Source organism: Lepidochelys kempii, chromosome 10 (assembly GCF_965140265.1).
Source record: "Lepidochelys kempii isolate rLepKem1 chromosome 10, rLepKem1.hap2, whole genome shotgun sequence".
Taxonomy (NCBI): Eukaryota; Metazoa; Chordata; order Testudines; family Cheloniidae; genus Lepidochelys; species Lepidochelys kempii.
In genome coordinates, this window is record NC_133265.1 from 34,768,879 (window position 1) to 34,787,982 (window position 19,104).

At 44.7% G+C, this 19,104-nt stretch overlaps 1 protein-coding gene across 11 annotated transcripts in view; it reads left to right on the plus strand.

Annotated features, from left to right (window-relative positions):
- The window catches only part of DNAAF8 (dynein axonemal assembly factor 8), a 151,494-nt gene that overhangs the window by 15,603 nt on the left and 116,787 nt on the right, over positions 1-19,104 (plus strand). For 10 of the 11 annotated variants that reach the window (XM_073362825.1, XM_073362831.1, XM_073362826.1 and 7 more), the window contains exons 6-10: positions 8,842-8,983; positions 10,893-11,039; positions 12,156-12,251; positions 15,650-16,021; positions 17,873-18,032. In XM_073362825.1, coding sequence (XP_073218926.1) covers positions 8,842-8,983; positions 10,893-11,039; positions 12,156-12,251; positions 15,650-16,021; positions 17,873-18,032 — 917 coding nt within the window. Of the gene's footprint in view, positions 1-7,541; positions 8,215-8,841; positions 8,984-10,892; positions 11,040-12,155; positions 12,252-15,649; positions 16,022-17,872; positions 18,033-19,104 lie in introns of those variants that run through there. The other variant, XM_073362836.1, reaches the window with a different exon arrangement.

Consider the following 19,104-nt stretch of genomic DNA (forward strand, 5'->3'; position numbering starts at 1 on the left):
ATGCCACCTGTGCCTTTCCCACCCCAGTGGCTATTTTGGAGCCAATGGACAGCATATCCACCATCACAACATAGATCTGCCATCCTTCCCAAAGCTAGCACACAGCAATCACCCTTATCAGCAGCACAGGGACCACCTGAAACTTCAGAACAGGGGGATGAAGAGGAGGAAGAACTCTCTGACCAGGACAGCCCACCTGAAGTCCATATCTCTTCATCTTCACCTGATGACGCCATTATGCCCCCGCCTCCCAACACAGGTAATGACTTCAAACAATTCCAAGACCTCTATCAGAGTTGCCACCTCACTGGACATTTTTCTCAAAGAAGTCCAGGAGTGTCTACATAAACTAGTAGATATTGTGCACACATAGACCTCATTCAAAATCGCCCTTCCTATGAATGTTGTGATTACGGAACCTGTAAAGTTGCTGTGGCAAACCCCAGCAACGATCCCACTTACCTGTGAGAGGTCTGATTTTAAAAAGTACTATGTGTCTGCAAAGGGAACTGAATTTCTCCTTTTGCATCCAATGCCAAATTCATTAGTGATTGACACAGTCAATGAATGGGGTAGACAACAATACCCCAGAAACACCCCTTATGACAAAGACTGGACGTGGCTCAACCTCTTTGGCCGCAAAGCATACTTTTTCTTGACCTTACACTTGAGAATAGCTAACTATGAAGTGTTAGTGGCAAAATATGGCCACAATAACTATGCAAACTTCTCTGAATTTATTGAGTTTATTCCAGAAGAGACAAAGGAAGAGTTCAAACCAGTTATTGCAGAAGGTCAACTCATAACCAGAACAGCATTACAGGCCACTCTTGACTCTGCAGATTCAGCAGCAAGATCGATAGCGACCACGGTGGTTATGAGGAGGGCTTCCTGGCTTCATCGATCGGGATTCCCAAAACCAGTACAGTCGACGGTTGAAGACCTACTGCCCCTGCTGCTCCCACAAACCAGCGGGAGACCTCTGCATTGGTGCAATCACCTGTGCTCTTTATTTCAGTTTACTTTCCCATCACTTTCTAGCTACAAACAACTTCAGTATCACAGCCCCAGGGACTGCTAACTCCTGCAGCCAGCAGGGACGAGCTCCAACTCCCTGGCTTCTTTCCTGCCAGCCTTTATATAGCCCCTGGCTAACATGGCCGGCAGCTGTTCCCCATATGCCACTCAGGCCTGGGCTTACTCAGCCAGCTCCAATTCTCCTTTCTTGATTGAAGCTGGTGTGATAGAGGCCTGGCTCAAAGTTTCTTAGCCAGCGCCCTGAACACACCTCCCCTCACTTAATGAATTGCCAGGTTCGTCCTTCCTCGTCCTCTTCACCCCCTACCAGTGGGATTCAGCCAGGGGAGTGTCTCCCCTTCTTCTGGGTGATTCCCCGGCATCCTTTTCGTGGTGTTTCATCCTCCCCCTACCCCTGCAGAAAGTACACTGTGGGGGGTGGATGCCCCTGTAGCTCTGCCGCCACCCACAGGTCCTCACACCAATCACACCCTTGTGGGCATCCTTTCACCTTTATCTCCTTTTCTTCCAGTAGGGGGCTGGGGTCCATCCTGACCTTCTCAAGGACACCCTGGGCCTCGGGTTCTCCCAAGCCACCAAGCGGAGTCCATGTCTCCTCTCCTGGGAGCTGCATTGTGGGGAGCTCCAGTTGCCCCTTTTCTTCCACTAAGGGGCTTCGGCTGGCCAATTCCCCCACAACTCCTCCCTCTCTTTCTACCCATCTGGGCTTTCTTGTCTAGAGTTTCTGTGTTTGCTTCCGCAAGGACCCTGGTCCTCTTCCTGACTGGGGCTTGTCTGTCTAGGGATCTCAACTCCCTTCTTTGGGAACCTTTCCTTTTCCCTCTGGGGGGAGGGCCCCAGTCCATACCCAACACAATGGGGTATGGTAACCTCTCTACTACCCCAACCCACTTCCATTTAAAGCTGCCCCGCACTTCTAGGGGCACCTGGGCCACTAGGCAGTATCTCCTGTCCCCGTGGATACACTCCAGGGCCATCTGTGCACCTGGAATTATCCAGTGTGGTTTTATCAGCCCCCTCTGGACAAGCGAGCAGGCTGAAGTAGTATCCACTGGGATGGTGGACAGCTTCTGACCCCTTTCTTGCCCTCCAGCATTAGACCAGACACAAAATACAGCCTACCAACATTCCATATCAAGGCAGTCTCCCTTTTTATGTCCTGGCTGCCCGCACTGTCTGCAGACAATCATGCCAGCTCTACTGGGAGCTCCTCGGGGTTCCTCCTTCTTCCTCTCTGGGCCTTTCCCAGGGAGGGGTTCCCTCAGTTTCTTCCCCTACTCTATGTCCTTATAGGGTCGGCCCTCCTTTCGGGTGACATCTGCCTCCCTGTATTCCTCAGTCAACTTGACCGTTGCATCGACTGAACTTGGCTGATGTCGCCTGACCCAGACTCAGATATTCTCGGGGAGATCCTGTAGCAATTTTTCTAGGACAAGGGTGTCCATTACCTCCTAGGGGGAGCACAATAACACTCCCTCTGTGTGGAAGCCATGTGACTCTGGCAATGATGCATCAAGCATAATGTCCAGATTACATCCTCTTACCTACCTGGTTGTCATAATATCACAGTGGATACCCTGAGGAGGAACTTCTATCAAGTCACGAGTGGGAGCTGAATACGCATGCTGTGCTCCTAAACATTTTTCAGACTTGGGGGTTTCTAACAATAGATCTTTTCATAATCACACAATATACCAAATGCCCCCAGTTTTGCTCCAGGGCAGGACTCGGTCCACGCTCTCTTGGCAACGCCTTCCTCATCAAATGGAACACTCCCCTCCTATACGCCTTCCTTCCCACCCTCTCCTAGCCTGCATGCTTCACAAGATCAGGCAGGACAGATTCAAAGTGATCCTAATAGCCCCCACATGGTCTCGGCAAACCTTCTCCACATGGTGGTCTGTCCACCATGCATGCTCCCACTTCTACCTCAGCTGCTATCGCAGGACGCACACTGTGTCATCCATCAGGATCCTCAAAGACTCCAACTCAAAGCGTGGTTATTGCCTGGCTCTCGGGATCTGAACTGACATGCTCCAGAGGCATATAAAACTTTTTGTTAAACAGCCGTAGGACAACTACCAAACTCACATACATGCATAAATGGAGGCAATTCGACTCATGGTGCCAACGCAAACAGGCCACACCTCTGTCAGTCCCCTTACCACTCATACTAGACTACTTGCTAGAACTAAAAAAGACGAGCCTTTCTGTGAGTTTGATATGAGTACATCTATCTGCAATCACAGCATTCCATCACAAAGTAGATGGATTTTCTACTTTTCCATACCCACTTACTAAACGCTTTTTCAAAGGCCTCTCCAATTCCTACTCTGAAGTTAGGAATCCTAACCCACCATGGGACCTCAATTTAGTCCTCCACACCCTCAGCAGCCCTCCATTTGAGCCCATGGCGACAAGCTTCCTGCTACATCTTTCCATGAAGGTTGCATTCCTAGTGGCTATTACATCCACTAGGAGGGAGCTCTCATGGCTGACCCACCTTACACAGTCTTCTTCAAACATAAAGTATCCCGCAGGCCACACCCCAAGTTTCTACCTAAAGTTGCCTCATCCTTTCACCTCAACCAACCAATCCACTTTTTGACATTTTTCCCCGAACCACATGTGCATAGACGACAGTCCAGACTACACTCCTTGGATGTCCGCAGAGCTATAGCCTTCTACACTGATAGAACAAAATATTTTTGCAAGTCCCCAAAACTGTTCATTTCAGTTGCTGACCGATTTAAAAGGCAATGCCATATCTGAACAACTGCTATCCAAATGGATAACATTGCATAAAACTTTACCTCCAGCATGACTGACAACCTCATACGGGGATCCACACGCATTCTAGAAGAGCCTTATCAGCCTCCATAGCATTTCTTAACAATGTTCCCATCATGGAAAGCTGTAGGGCTGCAACCTGGCCCTCACCCCATACGTTTACCCAGCATTACGCTTTACTACAGCAACATGCATCTTCCAGTACCCTGTTCGATCACACTGTACTTTCATCTGCTACGACTCCAACTCCAAAGCCCCCTCCTTCCACTAGAGGGCACTGCTTTGAAGTCATCTAATGTGGAGCACACAGTGGGACATCGCTTGATGAAGAGAAAGTTACTCACCTTTATGCAGTAAGGTAGGCTCTTCAAGATGTGTACCCCTGTGGGTGCTCTACTTTAGGTGTTTGTGTGCCACTGCACTCATAAAAGTGGAGCATCCCCAGGGACACACATCTTGAAGAACCTATGTTACTGCACAAGGTGAGTAACTTTCTCATTTTGCATGTCCTATTGTAGAGAACAGGTTTTCAAAACATCCAGAGAAAAGGTTTTGCTTGCAAGTTTTAAGTGATCACTAGCCCTTTGTTTATTAAAATATGTCCCCTACTCTGTATGCTCATTTATACTCACTTCTAACAGCTATGGCCTTTTGAAGCTACATGGAAAAATAGTAGCAGGTGAAAGGTTATTTTTCTTGATGCCAGCCTAGAACTAGCCTGTTAATTATCTTAAAAGAGAAACATATTGGCCCAGTTAGTCCTTAACTGATGTAAATCAACATAGCTCCATCAACTTCCATGGAGCTATGACAATTCATACCACCATTTGCTCTGACCCACTTTCTCTAAAGGCACCTATTATTATAACAGCACGTAATTGTCAGATTACTATAGAGTCTAGGGAGAATATACCCCCTCCACACTAACTAGCAGATGGTAGGTGTCACTCCTGCTGATAATATTTCTGTTACCTGAGGTTTTTCCATTTAGTTGGAAATTTTAACTGGAATATTTTGTTAGCAGTGTTTCCCAAATGGTGGGTTGCAGGCCTATGGGTGGGGGGAGGCAGGGATTGGAAAACAAGCCCACCCCACACTCCCTGCTTAGCTGCGGCTCCTGTCCTGCAGGGCTGGGCATGGTTCCCTGCTCTGGGTGTTGTGACCTGGCACACAGTGCTGCTTGGGGGCAGCTGGGCCAAATTTTAGCAAGCAGAGATGTGACCTGGTGCACCGGGTTTCAGTGCTACTCATTCATGTTTGGCCACTACCCCATCCCAATAGAGGGGTGGCCAAGCCAAATTTCAGTGAATGGCATTGCCATTGCTAGACTGCGTGCCAAATTCCTCATCCCCCACCTTAGGCTTAAGAACCCTGAACTCTAGCATGAACTGCAATGTCAAAGTAATGTTTACACAGCTTTGTTTAGCATGCTAGCACGAGTCTTGCTAGCACAAATCTGTTGCCCTTGGCTGGGGGGTTTGCTGCCAGATGTAGGGTAGACATGTCTTAAGCGTGCGCCTGTCAGCTGAGGACTTCTTGCTCTGAGAGTCCTTGAAGACTGGGCTCCATCTTCTCCGCAGAGCTGGAGACATGTTCATACTGTTTCATTCTTTCCATTTTTCCCTCAACATACACAACTCTGCAACCCCAGTGTCTCTAGATTAGACCCTCAGTTATGCCCATGGAAACCCACTGAGGGCTAATGGGGTTGCACAGATGTCACTGGGGGCCCACTTTGGCTTGTAGAAACTTTGTTACAGATGACCATGTGAGAGAAGGAATGCCTGACTCTGAGACCCCAGGCTGAGTTTGCAGGAGTAGCAGGCAGGAGAACAAGCTTATTACTTGCAAGCTTATCAGATTTGATCTGCAACTCAATGATGCGCAATGAAAATGGAGCCCCACGCTGTCATCTGTACAGAGTCACTGTTTAGGATTGAACTGAACTTGAAAGAACAAATTTTTAAAAAGTGTCAGAAACAATTAAAAAACAAAATCCTCCCCATTTCAAAATATAAAAATAAAAAATCAGACACCTTAAAGTTTGGAAAGATTGATTGAATCATTCTTGTGGGCCCTTAAGTTTCTGTGCCATCCAGCACCATTTGCAAGGGCCAGATTTGCAAAGGTATTTAGGTGTTTAAAGATGCAGGTAATCTCCCTAGGTGTCTAACAAGTGCCTAAGTGAGTTAGGCACCTAATTTATGTTGAAAGCAAATAAGAATTAGGCATCTGTCTCACGGAGGTGCTTAGCACCTATCTGCTTCTTTATATACCTAAGTACCTTTGTAGATCTGGCCCAACGTCTGCAAATGAACCATCAATTATTTTTCCTCCAAAAGGTTTATAACAAGTGCTCCCTAGAAAAGGTACCTCTTATGCCATTGCAAAGCTAAAGCTAAGTAGGAAAGAAAATGGAGGCTCTGGTTACTTTAAATTGAAATCCTCAGGGTGAGGAGGAGGAAAAAGCATTTTGCCTGAATAACTGAACTAAAAATCTGGGAAGAGGATGACTGTATAGGTCTATAGTTTAAGATGTGACCCTTATCTGCATTGTCCATGACCTCAGACATGATGGTTCTGTAAGTGCTAGCATCCATCTGCTTTAAGAGTTCTTATAGATACATACAGTGCTCTCTTGATGTAAATAGAATCAATAGAAATCTCAGGGTTAAGCATTTGGGGGACCCACCCACTCATATGTTTCTACCCTCTCCAGACCTCTCAACCTAATGGTTTGTACATTGATTAGACTTTGAGTTGTAGTTTTCATTGTGTCATTGCCCTTCACAGATGAAGAGAGCAGTTCAGACTAATGCAGTTTCTTCCATTGCAGTTCCACTTGCATCTCAGGATCATTCCCTTTCTGTTCTTCATCTTTAATCTTAAATCCAAAGAGGGGAGTCGCAGTGCTAGGTCACCGCACTTTGAAACCCAGGGCTGAAATCTCTGTTTGAAGTCTCTGCAGTGAAGTTGTTATTTACATCACTTGGAAATAGCTGTGGAGGTGCCCTTCTTGGGTTGCTAATGCAGCATCACAGAGTATGTCTACACTGCATTGTAAACCCAGATTTGTGGGACTAGGTGTTTCCAAGTCCACACTTGAGCATCCACACTGCATCGTAAAGCTGGGTTTACAATTGCTGGACCCGGGTCTCAGGCTTAGTCTGTAGTGTAGATATACCCTAAGTGTTAGGTTACGTTAGTACCCAACTAAAATAATCATGGCAACAAAAAACAGCACACTTCCACGTGCCACTGGGCCAGAAGATTGTTCCACGTACTGTCAGACTCAGACCCATCCTTGGTGATCTATGTATTTGTGACATCCAGGTTTGATTATTGCAATTTACTAATACAGACTGAGCTGATAGTGCCACTGTAGTTAATGTTGGCTGATGTTTTCTATTAAAAGACCTTGTTTTCATTTATAACTTTGTCAGACTTAAGGCATTTGGGCTGAAATTTCCCATGCTGGGTGTTTGCCTCAGGCTGAATTTCTTTCTTTCTTTCTTTCTTTCTTTCTTTCTTTCTTTCTTTCTTTCTTTCTTTCTTTCTTTCTTTCTTTCTTTCTTTCTTTCTTTCTTTCTTTCTTTCTTTCTTTCTTTCTTTCTTTCTTTCTTTCTTTCTTTCTTTCTTTCTTTCTTTCTTTCTTTTCTTTTCTTTCAAGTTTTATCAAAAAAAGGTTAAGCTGCTGTCAAGAACGAGATTAGGGAAAATATGTTTTGCTTGTGTTTAAAAAAAAATTCTTATAGCTGTTTTGTTGAGAAGCACTAGAACTTCCATGCTTTGGAGCAAGGACTTGAAATTTGGAGGGAGTGTCGCTCTGGTGTTAGGGATGTCTTTTGCTGTCCCAGAAAACATTAGCTAAATTTGACTAAGCCTTTGAAAAATTTCAATTTGCTCAGTAGAGACTTGTTAGAGTTTGGCAGCTAAATTCTCTGAAGATTCCACCTTTGCTAGGTATGCTCCATTTCCTCATCGCTCCTGCGTACTGTGCATGCACCATCCCCGCGGTGTGACTGAGCATGCTGTAACCCCTGATTTCATGTGCTTAATAGAACTTTCCCTGCAATTGCTGAATGAGGCAGCAGTCCTGTGAAAAAAGTAGTATGTGATCATGTCACTAAAGGCTGTCTCATAATGCATATGCACAATGCAGCTGAATTAAAATTGCATAGTCAGTCATAATGTTGGAATTTTTCAACGTTTGAGTGCTTGACTTTGCAACTGTGGTGTTTTTTTAATGTAGCTTTTTGTGTAAAATCTTTTATGTATTTGAAGAATGGCATGTTATGTTTCTGTTCTCCCCTCTCTGAAACAAGCAGGGTGGATCCCTGACTGTGGGTATGTTATTCCTTACAGGGAATATTTTCAGGGAGTCAGGTAAATACCATCAGTTCTCCTCTCCCCATTTTTACCTTCTCCCTGTTCTGTCTCCCTGCTGTTTACCTCCCTAAGTCTTCTTCCGTTAATACTGTAACAGTCCATCCTGCCTTTCCTACTGGATGCCATAGCCCAAATTCCAAGCGGAAGTGTAAATGGGTGTAAGTTACATTTCTTTACACTGACCTAAGGGACTGTAGGTCAGTGTAAGTGGCTTGACAAGGAGGCAGAAGAATGTGTAAATTACACTGGTTTATGTTCTTTTGTATTCCCTGCTGAATCTGGCCCTATTTATCTGTCCTGCCATGCTGTATCAGTACTCCAGAGGCCAGCTTCTAGGGAATGCAGTGGCACAAGCCAAGTGATGGCAGTCAGGAGCAAAGGAAGGTTAGACCATTAGAACCTTACACATAGGTTTCTTTTAAGTTTATTTAAAAATTAAACTATTGGCCTGGTTTTGAAGAGAAACCAGATTTTGACTGCAGCTAACTAGCAATAAACTCCTTACCACTCCTGTGTCCATGACACTCTGTAGAGAAAGTGATAAGGCACAAAAGGGGAAGTTGGAGGCTCTTACAACAGCAAGACTGTAGTAAATAGTTCTCTGTCATCTCTGTTCATCCATAGAGGCCTTGGTTGCTAGATCCCAAAGTAGGCTCATGGAAAAGCTAGAAGAGTTGTGTGCCAAGCAGTCCAAAGCATTGTCTCCACGCCACAGGAAGCCATTGGCCACGTTTGCTCACTTTCAAGAACACCGAGGAGATCAGAAGTAGGTCCTTCTCTCTAGGAGTTAATTTTTGCACATACTGGGTGATTATGGTTGGGACTATAGTAAGAATGTCTGGGAATTAATGATTTCACTTGGGTGCAGGAATTGAATAGCACAGTATGAATGTGGCACAGTATTTTTATTTTTGTAAGGTGAGGAATTGCATGTGTTTATGGTGGTGTTGAAAAGAAAAGCTAACAAGAGTTACCCAGGCCAATCCATTGAAAAAGGTTGTGATGAAGTCAGCCAATCTCTGCAGCAGTGAAGGGCTCAAAGAGCCTGTCGCTCTCAAAGGGTGGGATTGGCAAAGAACCCTAGAAGAGTTAGGTGCCTAAATCACCTTGAATTTCAATGGGATTTAGGCATCTAACTCCATTCGGGTCCTTGAAAATCCAACGCGGTATGATCTGAATCTACTCACCAGTGCCCCAACTACCCCAGTTCAGCCATGTGGTAACAAGGTCCCAGTCAGGTACCCATTGAAGTCAAGATTCGCATTGACTTCCATGGGTGCTGGCTCAGGCCTTAAGTGAGCAACCCCCTTGCTGACTTAAGCCACAATGACTAGCTCTAGAGGGAGACTCATCCATGACAGTGCAGGGCTTGCCAAGATAAGGGAGCAAACTAAGGGTCAGTGCTCCATGTCATAGTGTTTGACTGTCATCCGTAAGGTGCCTTTCTATGCAGCATTCTAGGAGAGGGGAAGGGCACAAATACAACATCCTTTCTCTGGCTCTGCCAGAGTATTTGTCTTTGCTTATGTCTTCCAGTAGAGTACTGAAGAGCTTGCAATCTAAAAAGAGAAATGGATGAAGTGTGGGAGAATGGGGTTGAGCAGACAAGCCAAGTGATCAGGGTGATGAGTGGCCATGTTTTGATCGTTCCATGCGGGGCTTGGGGTTTGTATTTTCTCTCAATGGCCTCTGACCTTGCCATTATTAGCTGGGTGTAATTTTTTTCAGGCATCACTGTAGAACTGGATCTTGAGGAGGAATCTGAATGCACAGAAGCAGTGGCCTTCCAGACCCGCTCAGGGAGGACATTCTATGCATAGAGGGTGGTGCAGAAGAAATGGTAGTGAAACAAGCAGACAAACTGGGTATCAAGGATGGCATCGTTGGCAGAGCAGGGAGGACAGGAGCAAATCAATAACAGACAAAGGCAGATTATTAGGGAAGGGCAGAGTTATGGGGATATTGAAGGGCAGGACCAGAAATGTGAACATGATGCTGTGAAGATGGGGGAACTAGTGGAGGCTTTCAAAGAGGGGAGTAATGTAATGTGATCTTAGTGACAGCAATTTGTGTACATGGGAGTGAGAGAGAGGACTGTCCAAGAAGCCCAAGGAGGAGGTTACTGTAATCAAACCTGTGCCTGTCTTGAGATTATAAGTTCTTTGGGGCAGGGACTGTCTTTTTCTATGTTCTACAGTGCCAACCTCACCATCAATGCTTGAGAAATAAATAATGGTTATTGGGACCAGGAGTCCTGAGAGGTCAGAAGATTCTCCCCTCCAGCTGGGGATAAAAATCAGAGCATCACCATCAGGTCTCTTAGCAGACAAGTGTAGGCATCTCCTCTGAGGGGATCAGAAAATACTATTTTCTGCCCAGTCTGGTCATGTTGATTTATATGGCTGTCTGTGCCTCTAACTGAGCAAGATCATTGTTCAAGTTGAAAATTGGAGATTCCTCAAAGATATCCAGTACAGTTGACTATTTGGAAACAGACAGACTGTAAATCTTTAGCGTTTCCTTCTGCCACATGCAGAGACCGTGAGTTGGAACCTGTGTAATAGCCAGGAGTGCAGTCCCTTTCTTGAGCTATTTTCATTCCAAATGTATGTCCTGTTGGAACTCTTCTCCTGGGAAGATGAATAATACATTGAAATAATGGTTTATATTCTCAGAGAAGTCATCTTCCCGTCACCTTCCCAGAGCTGTCGAAGTATGGATATGCCAAAACTGCAATATACAGCAGAGCTCCCAACAGTGTACATTGATTTACGGGATGCTAAATCACACAAATCAGCGTTACCGTCCGTTGAAAATCAAAGGTAACTTCTGGGGTCTGATGTTAGTGAGAAACGAGGGACCAAGGGCACGAACTTAAGGTTGTTGCGAACACCATATCCATGGTGAGCCGTACCATGAAAGGCTTTCTTTGCTGTATCACTTCTTCTTGCCCTTGGTCTGGAAAGGGTAGCCCTCTGGTGGAGTGAGTGAGCATTTGGAAGGGAAACTATGCAATCTGAAATCCAGGATAAATGGGCAACCAAGGGATTGCTGGCTCTGCTTTTTCAGTCTCCTGTGAGACTATGAGGTGCCTAGATGGTGAGTTCTGGGAGATTGGCCTCTTTCCAAAGACTCAAAAAGCTCTGGCAGAATGCTAAAGCTAATAAGTCTGAGAGAGCTATTTGCTTCCTCCCCAAGATGCATGGACACATAGCATGTCCACAGGGTGAGTGGACAATATTTATCAACAACTAAGCAGAGACTTCTGTACTCTTTTCCCAGAGATCCTTAGCGATGGTGCTGGCTAGAAAATGGTTTGAAAGAAAACAGCAGTCTGAACAAACCTTGTAGATAATGAAGACCAAGTAGATGTTTTAGATGCACTCACCTAACACCCCTGGGTCTAAATGTATTTCATTAATGAGTTCTAATTTAACCCACAGGGAGGTTAAATTTTACTACAGGCTCAAATTTAGCTAAAAGCAAGTTGTTCCAGTAAAAACAAGCATAAGATTATCCTTCATGACCCCAGGATGAGTTATGTTGTCGAAGTGGATCATGTTGTTAGGGCATCAAACTGTGTGTATCAGTTACTGGGTATTTGCTGTTGGGAAGATGCCCCTGAGGAGCTGTCTCCATGTAGTTTTAAAGAAAGAAAAGATTTATTATTATTTAATTAATTTTTTTATTATTATTGGATTATGGGCCAAATCCTCAGCTTGTATAAATTAATCTAGCTCTTGTGAAGTCAGTGGAGCTGTGCCAGTTGATATCAGCTGCAGATCTGACTCCATATATTTTCTTTAACATCCCATTGTTTTAAACGTCCATCTCAGGCGTGACTAAGACAGCACATTATGAATAAATATCCCAGGCTGGTTGTTGATATTGTGACCGTGAACAGAGGTGTCCAGTAATCAGATCTCTTTGCTACATAGCTTGAGTGACAGCTCCACTGAAGACGAGGAGGATACAACAGTTAAGGACCAACAGAAAACAAAGGAGAGAGTGCAAGATTCTTCCCAAGGACCACGGTACAAACTACTTGAATCTTCACCTTTTCATGAAATTGAAATGATCCCAAAAAAGACTGAGAGTGAGATCTCACCTATTAAAATATTATCCAGCAGCGACTCTCATAGCAAATCTGCTCAGTTCAATCGTTGAAACAAAAAGTTTCAGTCTGGATCTAGCAGATTAGTCTTGTGTTCTTTTTGCTGCAGCCACAATCAAGATGCTGGAGTTAGAACATAATTGTTAATGCTTGAGGCAAAACAGAATTCACCTTGCTTTTTTGCAGTATATGGAATCTACAGGGATATCAGGAGTAAAAAAAATTTTTTTTGTCAGTAAATGAAACAGACATGGCTCAAAAGACACGTGCAGAGTAGACACAGACAGTAGGGAAAAAAATTTTCTGAGCCACTTTGTTTTTAAATAAGTCCAAATCAAACATTTTAAAAGACTATGGGTATATACTAATATCCAGCCTCTTTAGGAAAATGATCAAACAGAAGCTAGAAATTGATCTAGAATGCTTTTTTATTGAAGTGTGTGGGAAGAGAAATTCAGATCTCCTTATTTGTCTGGGGTAATGTGAACAGTCAAGGAACTCCTGAACTGTAAATGCTTCTGTATGCAGGGATGCCAACACCTCCCTATAGCCAAACTCAGGACCTGATTCAGCGAGGTAGTTAAGAATGTGCGTAACTTTAAGCATGTGACTAGTTACTGCTCACATTCTTAAAGTTATGTATATGATTAAGTATCTTGCTGAGTCAGGGCCTACACGCTTCACCCATGTATGCTCGCTGTTATCTTTAGAAGCCGTTCCCTGGATCTTAATGACGCACTTATACCTGAATTAGTGCAGTAGAAGGAACAAGCAGAATGTGCTGTTTTGTTCTGTTTTTGGTAGAGCCAATTACTTTTATTTTTAAAAATAGTTTTGAAAGAATAAATGATTCGCCAAGGAACAGAGCCCAACCACTCAGAATGATTTAGCAACTGAAATAGTCAGATACCAGAACCAAGCAGGAGCGATCCGGCGCACTAGGTGCTCTCATTTGTGCTGGTATTAATCCAGAGAAACTCCACTGAAATCACTGGGCGGTACACCAGTGTAAATCTGGACTCATATAAAGAAGACCTGGCCAATTGAATTTTGGGGATTTTTTAGCAATTTTAAAACCAAATAAATAAATAAAATGCCTGACAAATATTACTATTTCCCTGTTCCCACGTTAGGAAATCTGGTCATCTGAGCAGGCAGAAAATCTTTGGGCTGAATTCTGATCTCATTTTTTTGGGCCTTGTGCTGTTGTCACTCTACTGATCTGTTTGGAGTTACACTGAGCTAGAATCTAGATAGTCCCCTCCCAGGGTAAAGCCTGCAGGAGGGAGAAATCTCTGAAGATCTCCTCAGGGAGACACAGAAGTGCCCTCAAATCTGGCAGATCCCCAGGGTCAGGTGTAAGAAATCTCTGTACTCATGCACCACCTCTGGCCCCTGACATTTCCCACCTCACCTCCCTAGCAGGGCCAGCAAACTCCACTTGGTTCATTCACTAAATTTCTGTATGGAGTAGGGTCAGATTAGGTAACCAATGTCTTCACCCTACCCCACTAGTTGCCTCCCAGGAGGAGAAGCAATCATAGAAGGAGTTTAATTATCACATCTATTCCTACTGGAGATAGACAAGTATCCAATCAGAATCACTGCAGAGACATGGGGATGTGTCAATAGAATCCTTACTGCTAACTTACTCTCTTTGCTCTTGCAAATTACTCATGATTGTCCAAGGTCTGTTATACCAAGGCATTCTGCTGGCGCCACTGCTATCAATGCACAGTCGAGGCAAAGCCAGGAATGAACAATCGTCACTCTGCACTTACATTAGCAGCTTACCTGGCAACAGATTTAGAATCTGAGGCCCTGGCCTTATGGATGCTGAGAATGTCATCCAGTTCACATTCATTATTTTTGGTATCTGGCAGGGGAGGTGTTAGCAAACCCACACTGCTTAGTCATTCCCCTTAATGGTCCAATACTTACAGTAGCCAGGGGTTTCAGGTGTCCAGGAGAGTCTTGTCATCTCTAGAAGAGGTCACAGGATAAAGTAATAATAATAAGAGACAGAAAAGAGGAGACCCTTAAGAAAATAGAAGTGGGAAGCCTAGCTGTAGAATACTCTGTGTTCTGAAAAGTACAAGGTCAGTTAGCACAGCACCATAACAGCATGCAGGTGTGTACTCTTCAGAGCCAGAACACTTGTAATATCAAACTCAGACAGCACAAAGCCAATTCTCCGGGTCCAGATAATTCTCAGCTGCCTCTTTCAGAACCGAGCAGTGACATCTGTGATGCTCCCTTCCTGACACTGAAATCAGCCCAAAAACTGGTGGCCCTCACCTTTTACCAAACAGCTTGGGAGTCCCTTCAACATTAAAATGACATGCAGCCACAAAACAATTGTGTCCTGATGTTGTGTTGCAATATGATGCCATAACTTTCCATCATCATGACCTAGGGAAATCACAGAATTGTGATGTTGATAATTCAACAATCTCATTTCCTCAAGTGTTGGGAGGGAGAAGGCCTCCCTCACCTCCCTCCTATCTCCTGTAGGAATTACTGGGGGGAATCTTATCCTCTCTCTTTATACCTACCTGACTGGCTGCTGGATGGGAAAAGGGCTCCATGAGGGGAGCTGTGGACTCTATGACTTCCATGCCAGCATTCCATTTCCTGAGTGCTCCTGAGACAGGCATTGTGGTCTTCTGCCTGACAACCAGGAAGAGTGAGTGCAATGCTGGTCAAATACCTATCCCAGGACAGCTGCACGGAGGGCTAGGGTAACCTTTTCAAAGGGCCCTATGTCCCATTTTCTAAAGTGACTTGGCTCCTAAATCCCATTGTCTTTCAATGAGACTTGGGCTCCAAGTGCATATGGCACTTTTGGAAGTGGGACATAGGCTCCTGAGTCATGTAAGGGCCTTTGAAAATGTTGTCCCTCCATCTCTAGAGCCAGGAGCTGTCCATAACATAAACCGTTCTAGATCACAGCCCACTGCAGTAAAGAGTCAAACGGGCCATCCCCTCTATTGCTTCTTCTGCAGGGACAAATAACTAGTCTCATCACAAAGGACAATGTCACCAGAGCCTCATGAGTGCTGTCGATGTTCATAGTGTTACCATCCTAGATCGATCCAGCAATGTCTAACTGAACCACCTGGAAGCCCAAAGAATTCCAGGTGGGCTCATGGTAGCATATTCTATAATTTTTGAGCTAATGTTAGGACATCAATAACCATTATCCAGGTGGTCTTCTGTGCCCTGCTTTGCGCTGCCAATCAAATTAGGTTCCTCAGTAAGGAGCTGCTAATTATAATGCTTTACCTTGGTTTAATCCATTTGATTTTTAATTTTCAGGGATTGCACTGGGAAAAGCCTGCTGTTGCAGCAACTCCGTAACTTCCGTAAAGAAGCATCTCAGCCTCTTGCTAACAAGGCCTCTAAGCAGATGCTAAGAGATGAAGGAGTGAGCCAGGATCTTGAGAGCCCAGAAGAGATGGGCACCCTGAAAATCAGGAGAAAACGCTATCTAAGAGTGAGAGGGGAGGCAAACAAGGTGACTTCCAGGTGGCTGGTGCGCTCAGACTCTCAGAGGGGAAGTCCCCCCTTGCCAAACCATGTGAAACATGAAGCTGATTCTTCAAGGGAAAACCAGAAAGAGACTGAAGACACACTACATTCAGGAAGTGCTTCAGAGCCCCCTCTAAATAAAGCAGCAGAATCCCCAAGGTACAAGAGAGTTTGGAGTAAAGCCATCAGTGGTGATTCTGAATGCCATTCCACTAAGCATCCATCAAGAGCAGAGGTTTTCAACCTGTGGTCTGTGGACCCCTGAGGGGCCACAGATTGTGTCTGAGATTTCCAAAGGGGTCAGCACCTCCATTCAAAATTTTTTAGGGGTCTGCAAATGAAAACAGGTTGAAAACCACTGACCTAGAGAGCATATTACTGGCTGCAAACTAGGGGTGCAAAGTTGACTGGCTCAGTTAGCTAGAGAGGCAGTCAAGGCCGGTGGCTCTTGCTTAATTGCTTAGAGAGGCAGTTGGACCCAGTGGATAGGGCTCTGGCCTTAGATTAGGGAGACTTGTGTTCTATTTCCAGCTCTGCCATCAGCTTGCTGGATAACCTTGAGCAAGTCACTTCCCCTCCATTTCTGCAATCTGTAAAATGAGGATAATGACATTGACCTCCTTTGTACCACACTTTGAGAACTACTGATGAAAACCTGTATAAGAGCCAGATATGATGATGTCTTTATCTTTTACAAAGCATGCCCAGGAGGAACTGAGAGAGCTATGAAATGCCTTGGGAGGCTAGGGAAAGAGAATTAAAAATGGTATTAATAAAAGAAATCACAGCGACTTTGCTTCAGTTATCCAGGCCTCTGCCACCTCGAGACTAGACATGTGTAGCACATTCTGTGTAAGGTTATGTCTTGAGATGAAACTGGTGATAATGGCTGTATGCATCTGCCTTCTTATGTGGCTGTGATTCACACAGGGAGCCCATTACATTGATGTTCCATAGCCTGCCCAGGCTGCATGATATTGTCATGGTGAAGTTCTCGGTGTTGATTTTGACCTGTGAACCTCTAAATGTCTCATACCTGCCTGTCCCAGAGACTGCCTCTCTCCCAGCATTAAATTGCCACCATTGCCAATGACCAAAGCTCTTGAGCTAACAGGAGGCTGGTTGCAGGGTGTTTTTTCTGAGAGATCCTTAGCAATGGAGCATGTGCCTTTGTTTGGTCTGGCAGAACCCAGATTTGTTTTCTTTTGAGCATGCCACAAGGAACCTGAAGAAGAGCTCCAAAGCTTGTCCCTCTCACCAACAGAAGTGGGTCCAATAAAAGATATAACCTCACCCATCTTGTCTTTCACAAAGATATCAGGCATCTGTGGAGGTGTTAAGCTGGAGGATATGAGGGCGGCTAGAGGCTGGGTTATTTGGTAATTATTAGAGTGGCTGGTAGGGACAGATCACAGGGATCGTCAGTTTTTGCGTTGGACATTGTGATGTGAGAGCACCTAGAGCTTGGGAGAGGTGCTGTAAAATGATCAGGCATGTTATTAAGTTTGGAAACAGCAGTTAACATCCGCAGCCCCCTGAACACAGCAGGATGTGGCACAGTGGAAAGTCTGTTGTAAAATGTGGGAGAAGAGAGGAAGAAGAGGCTTTAGGAATCCATCAGGGAATTTTGGTGAGAGAAAAAGGGGGAAAATCAGGAACAAGCTTAGGCAGACTGCTGCCATCTTACCAGCATATTCCAGCCTCCAAGCAGTTTGCCAGCACTTAACCTGGGTCTGAGCCTGTTCCCATTCCCTGTTTCTAGTGTTGTTTTTACACAGTTTTGCCCAATCATTTCACATGGGTCCTCCTCAGGTATCAGAAGGGCCCCCTAAAACCATTGCACCAGTTCACATCTTGTCTCCAGTATACAGTGTCATGTTTGATGAGCCACAAGGAATCATCTGAAGGATTTGCGTGCATATCTAAGTAGGGTGAGTATAAACAGGGGGCTGAGACCCCTGAGTTAGAATAAAATGTAGGAGGATCTGTATGTTATATTATATTTTGCAGGGCAGAAGAAAGCCCGAGAGAGCTGTCCCTAAAGGAAAAGCAGATGAAAGAGAAGCACAGGAGACAGAGACTCCAGGAGCAGCTGGAGCAATTGCAGCCTCAACACTCGGTCACTGGAAAGCAGCCCATGGCAGAGAAAACTCCTGTTTTGTTTCACCCGGTTAGTAGCTCAGCATAGGAATGCTCCTTTTAGAGTGTTTTGCTTCCTGCTGACCCCGTTTTGAAAATTCTGGGAGAATCTAGCCATGACCTCAAAGTCCAAAAAACCTTTTCATTCTAATACTTTAAGGTTGTGTTACATCTCTGTTTTCATGGGCTAGCTTCATGGTTCTGCCATGCCTGGTCATAAGAGCAATCTTGAGAGTTATTCTCTCTTACTTACGCACCTGCTTCCACCGCCGGACCCGTGCCTGTGGAGAACACCTTCTGCATTTCCCAAAGGAGCTCCCACTGCTGGGGATGTGGGGTGAAATCCTGGCTACGTTGAAGTCAATGAGAGTTTTGCCACTAACTTTAGTAGGGCCGGGATTTCACCCAGAGTTCTCGTAGCTTTTTTAAAAAACAAAAAGTTTATTTTTATGGTTTTAAATAAGTTCCTAGCTTCGATTTGGCCTCCTGTCCCCAGCGTCTTGGCTCTCAGTACTGCACCCACATCTGGATAGGCAGCAGGTGTGAAAGGAGGATTGTGATTTTAGTTAGTTTCTTTCCTTGCAGTGTTTGATCTTGCCAACAGTGTTCTTAAGGGATCACAAAGCCATTTGAACTCTCTGAAGCCTAAAACAAGGCTTAGAGAAGGGGATCATGTCTCATTTCCACAAGATCTACATATTTAGTCCTGATTTCTCACTGCACTGATTTTGCTCCTAGCAGTGCCCTCCATCCCCACAGAGGGTGGTAGGGAGTAGGATTTCCCCCTACATTTTCTCCAGGTCCGTTGGTAGCAATCACTTTGGCTTAGCAACAGTAGAAAACATTTCACTTAGTGCTAAAGTCTTGTGGTCTAAATGCACTTGACAGGGGAAGGTCCATTCAAGTTTGCTAATTTGTAAACAAATGTGACTTTATTGGATTTCTGCATCTTAAATATTCATTTTTAAAACATTGGATTTACCACTGATGAAAGGTGTTGGATTGACAATCCTGCCAGCTGAAGTCCTCTGTGTTTATAGAGGAGGATCAGCAAGAGCAATGCAGTGCAGAGTTCTCACATAGCATTCTGCTAAGAGACTTAA